The 4,516-nt window shown below is 35.3% G+C and overlaps 1 protein-coding gene across 2 annotated transcripts in view; it reads right to left on the bottom strand.

Moving 5' to 3' along the window:
* Positions 1-4,516, bottom strand: part of sh3pxd2b (SH3 and PX domains 2B) — a 54,952-nt gene that overhangs the window by 32,988 nt on the left and 17,448 nt on the right. For both annotated transcript variants that reach the window (XM_016451389.1, XM_016451390.1), the window contains exon 2: positions 3,781-3,861. In XM_016451389.1, the coding sequence (XP_016306875.1) occupies positions 3,781-3,861 (81 nt within the window). The remainder of the gene's footprint in view (positions 1-3,780; positions 3,862-4,516) is intronic.

Raw genomic sequence — 4,516 nt, 5'->3', positions numbered from 1 at the left:
TATATATATATATATATATATATACATATATAAATGACAAACGAGGTAAATGTTGTTTTAATTAATACTGATGCACACCTCTTGTGCTAAATATATTATGATATTATAACAAAAAAAATATTATATTAAAAAATATATACAATATATAAACCTATTTTTCTTAGAAATCCATTATAGAAAACATTTATAGACCTATGAGTTCACTATTTGACGAGGTTGTATTTTTCCATATGGTTCACATTTCTGTGGAACTGCCCAGCAGAGAAAAGCTGCCGTAACATTTTCAGGAAGCTGTGGCAGAGCTCACCACGGGGATTTCTGACCATTTGTACAAATTTGGTGAATAGCTTCAGTTGTGCTGAGTGCATCTATTAATAGTGGGTTTCCGTTCTAAACTGTTTGCAAGGTTTTGGCTGCTATAGAGAGGACGATTCAGCACAACTGAACACCGTCGTCACACAGGAAGTTATAGATAAACTTGGACAAGCCTTGAAGTTTAGTGCTTTGAACTGGGAGTCATTTATTTCAAGTGTTGAACTGGTGATCTTACTTTTATATTATTAATATTAATTATCACCGTCAATAGATTAAATATGCAAACTCGTTTATGATTAATCACATTTATAAATCAATATTTGTCAATTCAGTGTCATTTCAAAAGACAACTAATTGACAAATGAAATAAATCCTATGATATGGGTTAATTAGGGCACGACATTTCAACACATTCACTTTTTGTATAATTACTTGCACTAAGCTTTACATTAACAGTCCATGAATATAATTCAGAAAAGGAATTGGCTGATTTATTTCTGGCAAGCCGTGTTAAACTAAAAGGTTTAATTTGATGCATTGCAAAGTTACATTTATGAAGGCCAGATTGTGCTGCTATAAAGCTAAAGAAATGAAATACAGACATAGAACGCAGAAATGTAGCTAAAACAGAAGTCTGTTCCATTCTGATGTATTATTTTTTATTTACTTAATTTGATAAAACTTATATACAAAACATAAAAATATGAATGACCAGTGTGCTCGTGTGTAGGAAGAAAATCTGAGTTCTTTTCAGCAAGTGTTATTTCTAGGACATTGTGATTCTGGATGGGACGTCGTTGCGCAACTCGTGAAGTTTCTCTGATCAAAACAGGAAAAGTCCCAGTCATCGTGACTATGATGACAATGCATCCAAACAGTTTCTGTCAAGAAGCATCAGACTAAGCAATCTGGAGGTTACAACCATATTGTAAAGTGCAGACTTCAACCAACAGGCCAAAGCTTTCTTTTTATCATTTTTCAATATTATTGTGTTTTATACATTTTTCTTAATATGACAAAGCAAACAGACCAGACAATTAAATATTGCCTATCCGAGGCATTGCTTCAACTGCTGGGTCGTGAGCAGAAAGTGGATCGCGAGACCATTTTGAGTGTGCAGTCAAAGAAACAACAACAACAACAACAAATGCAATTCTATGCTGACTTTTATTTTGAAAAGCCTCACATCAGAAGATGAGACTTCTGTCAAATGCAGTTTAAAACACAAATTCAATATCTTCCAATTCAGTATCAGATGAGATGTTATGAGTCAGGCTATTTGTCAGTGTCATCATTATTAACTTATGACATAAAAAGCCTCTCTCACCTCAGTAAAACTAACATTCCTGTCCTGTCAGCCGTTTTATTGTGCTCACAGCGCACACTCTTCGATTATTCATACAATAAACAGCATTTTGTGTGTCTTTAATGTGTCGTGACAGACCGCTGTAGCGCCTCAGTTAAAGTGGCACATGAACTAATCAGCTCTTCCTCTTTGCTAGTTATAACATGAAATAAACATGAACGAACATCTGACGGTATCTTGTTTGAACTGCGGAAAGATGTCAATACACATTTTTCAAGTTCAAGTCCACTGGAGGGTGAGTAAATTATGACAGAATTTTCATTTTTGGGTGAACTATCCCTTTAATCTACTCTCCTGTCTGATTGGTTTGTGAGACAAAAATGGCAGATTCTGCGTTATGATTGGTCAGATCTCCTGTCAATCAAATTCCCGGCGAATTAGTATAGCAAGTCGTGAAATTACCAAAAAGTACCAAAAAATAAAAAATAAATAAAAAAAAAGTGGTGGCTCATACCAACTTACTAACTTCACTGTATTAACAAACTAGTTTGTGACTGCTATTTAATAGCCCTATATATTGATTATTCATCAGTATGTGTCATACTCCTACAATTTATATGTATGTTAAGTAAAGTGGGACGGTACTTGAGTGTTTGGCGAAAATTTTTTGCTAAATGAATTTGCTTGTTTTTTTTTTACGCAAATGTACAATTATTATATAATTCAAATAAAAATGTAGGAATTAGGTCAAAGTTCTAAAAAAGAAATAAATAAAATAAAATGTTGGGTTGTGGCTTAAAAATGTGGGTTCAATGGCCAAACCGGTTGAGATCCACTGATCTATCTAGTGCACTGGTCTGGTCAGATATCTTAAGTACGTTTCTACAGAGTCAGCAAAATGCTAATAACATGCTAATCATGCTAGAAACATGCTAGTAACTTGCTAATCATGCTAGTAACATGCTAATTATGCTAGAAACATGCTAGCGACATGCTAGTAACTTTCTAATCATGCTAGCAACATGCTAGTCACTTGCTAATCATGCTAGCAAAAACATGCTAGTAGCATGCTAATCATGCTAGCAAAAACATGCTAGTAGCATGCTAATCATGCTAGCAAAAACATGCTAGTAGCATGCTAATCATGCTAGCAAAAACATGCTAGTAGCATGCTAATCATGCTAGCAAAAACATGCTAGTAGCATGCTAATCATGCTAGCAAAAACATGCTAGTAGCATGCTAATCATGCTAGCAACATGCTAGTAGCATGCTAATCATGCTAGCAACATGCTAATAACTTGCTAATCATGCAAGCGACATGCTAGTCACTTGCTAGTCATGCTAGCGACATGCTAGTTACTTGCTAATCATGCTAGCAACATGCTAGTTACTTGTTAATCATGTTAACAACTTGCTAGAAGAATGCTAATCATGCTAGCAACATGTTAATAATTTGCTAATCATGCTAGCAACATGCTAGTTACTTGCTAATCATGCTAACAACATGCTAATCATGCCAGCAATATGCTAGTAACAGGCCAATCATGTTAAAAACATGCTAATCATGCTAGAAACATGTTATCAACATCTATCTAATCTAACTAAATGTTCAAACTTCAGGCTTTTACAACTGCTTTAAACTTTCAGGCTAGGCTTTCTCAAGCCAACCTAAAGTTTGTCAAATCAAACTTTTTTCTTTTTATCTAGTTATATAATTCAAATAAAAATGTAGGAATTAGGTCAAAGTTCTAAATAAACATAAAAAAAAATGTTGGGTTGTGGCTTAAAAATGTGGGTCCAATGGCCAAACCTGTTGAGATCCACTGATCTATCTAGTGCACTGGTCTGGTCAGATATCTTAAGTACGTTTCTACAGAGCCATCAGTTTGATGACTTTTCCTGTCGCAGCACTGAAACAGCCCATCTAAACCTGCCACATACACTTCAGCGTTTCTGTGGCCGTCGGTGAAATCCATGCTGATCTAAGCTTTCAGTTCTGCACATGGCGTCAAACTCAGGGTTGGCATTGCTTCTTCAAGGTTTCATTGGCAAAGAACAGCCACGCTGGTTCAGTTCTCCTTTGAGCCTAAAGGATGCTAATATTTGGATTCACATGTTTATCAGCACAATATTATACTGGAACGAGTACAAAACTCACCTGAAGGTCGAAAAATTTACTGTAGCGCCTGAAAATGATCTCAGTGCTGCCATCAGACCAAGCCACTTTGATAATGTAAACCTAGAGTAAAAAAAAAGAAAGAAAGTGACCGTTAACCCAGATTTACAATTATTACACACAACTCTATTCATTTAATTAAGATAACTACGGTTATTGACCGTCATCATTCTAAACCAGTACTCTGCGCTCTTTTCCATGAAACTTCAATGAAAGAAAACTGAAAGGAAAATACAAAAGCACCATAAATGTGTCTCTAATGAGCTGTGCATCTCTACATCTCTCATCTGAATCCGTATTGTAGCTTTGACTATAATTAAAGTTGTTACACACTGAATAGGACTATGATCCATTCATGAGAGAAATAACAATGTGGACATTTTGTGAACAAACATTCTTTTTAGACAGCTGGTTCAGTTTACAAAAAAAAACAAAAAAAAAAGTCAATGATTTGTTCACTAATTACTCATCGTTTCAAGAATTTGGTTGCAGTGATTAACAGCCAACTGGAAGAAAACATTATCACTGAGCATCCTAGTTTACTGGAGTCCTCCTTCATGTCTTTGTGATATTCTGTCTAACATTTATTCAATTGTTAGATCATCCGCAGTAAACAATTACACATATATATACACACACACTCACACACGCGCACTCACACGCGCACTCACACACACTCTCACACACTCTCACACACTCTCACTCACACACTCACACT

The sequence above is a fragment of the Sinocyclocheilus anshuiensis genome, unplaced genomic scaffold (assembly GCF_001515605.1).
Source record: "Sinocyclocheilus anshuiensis isolate Anshui unplaced genomic scaffold, SAMN03320099.WGS_v1.1 scaffold207, whole genome shotgun sequence".
NCBI lineage: Eukaryota > Metazoa > Chordata > Actinopteri > Cypriniformes > Cyprinidae > Sinocyclocheilus > Sinocyclocheilus anshuiensis.
The sequence above is the reverse complement of the archived record's forward strand: the minus strand, read 5'-3'. Positions and strand labels throughout refer to the sequence as shown.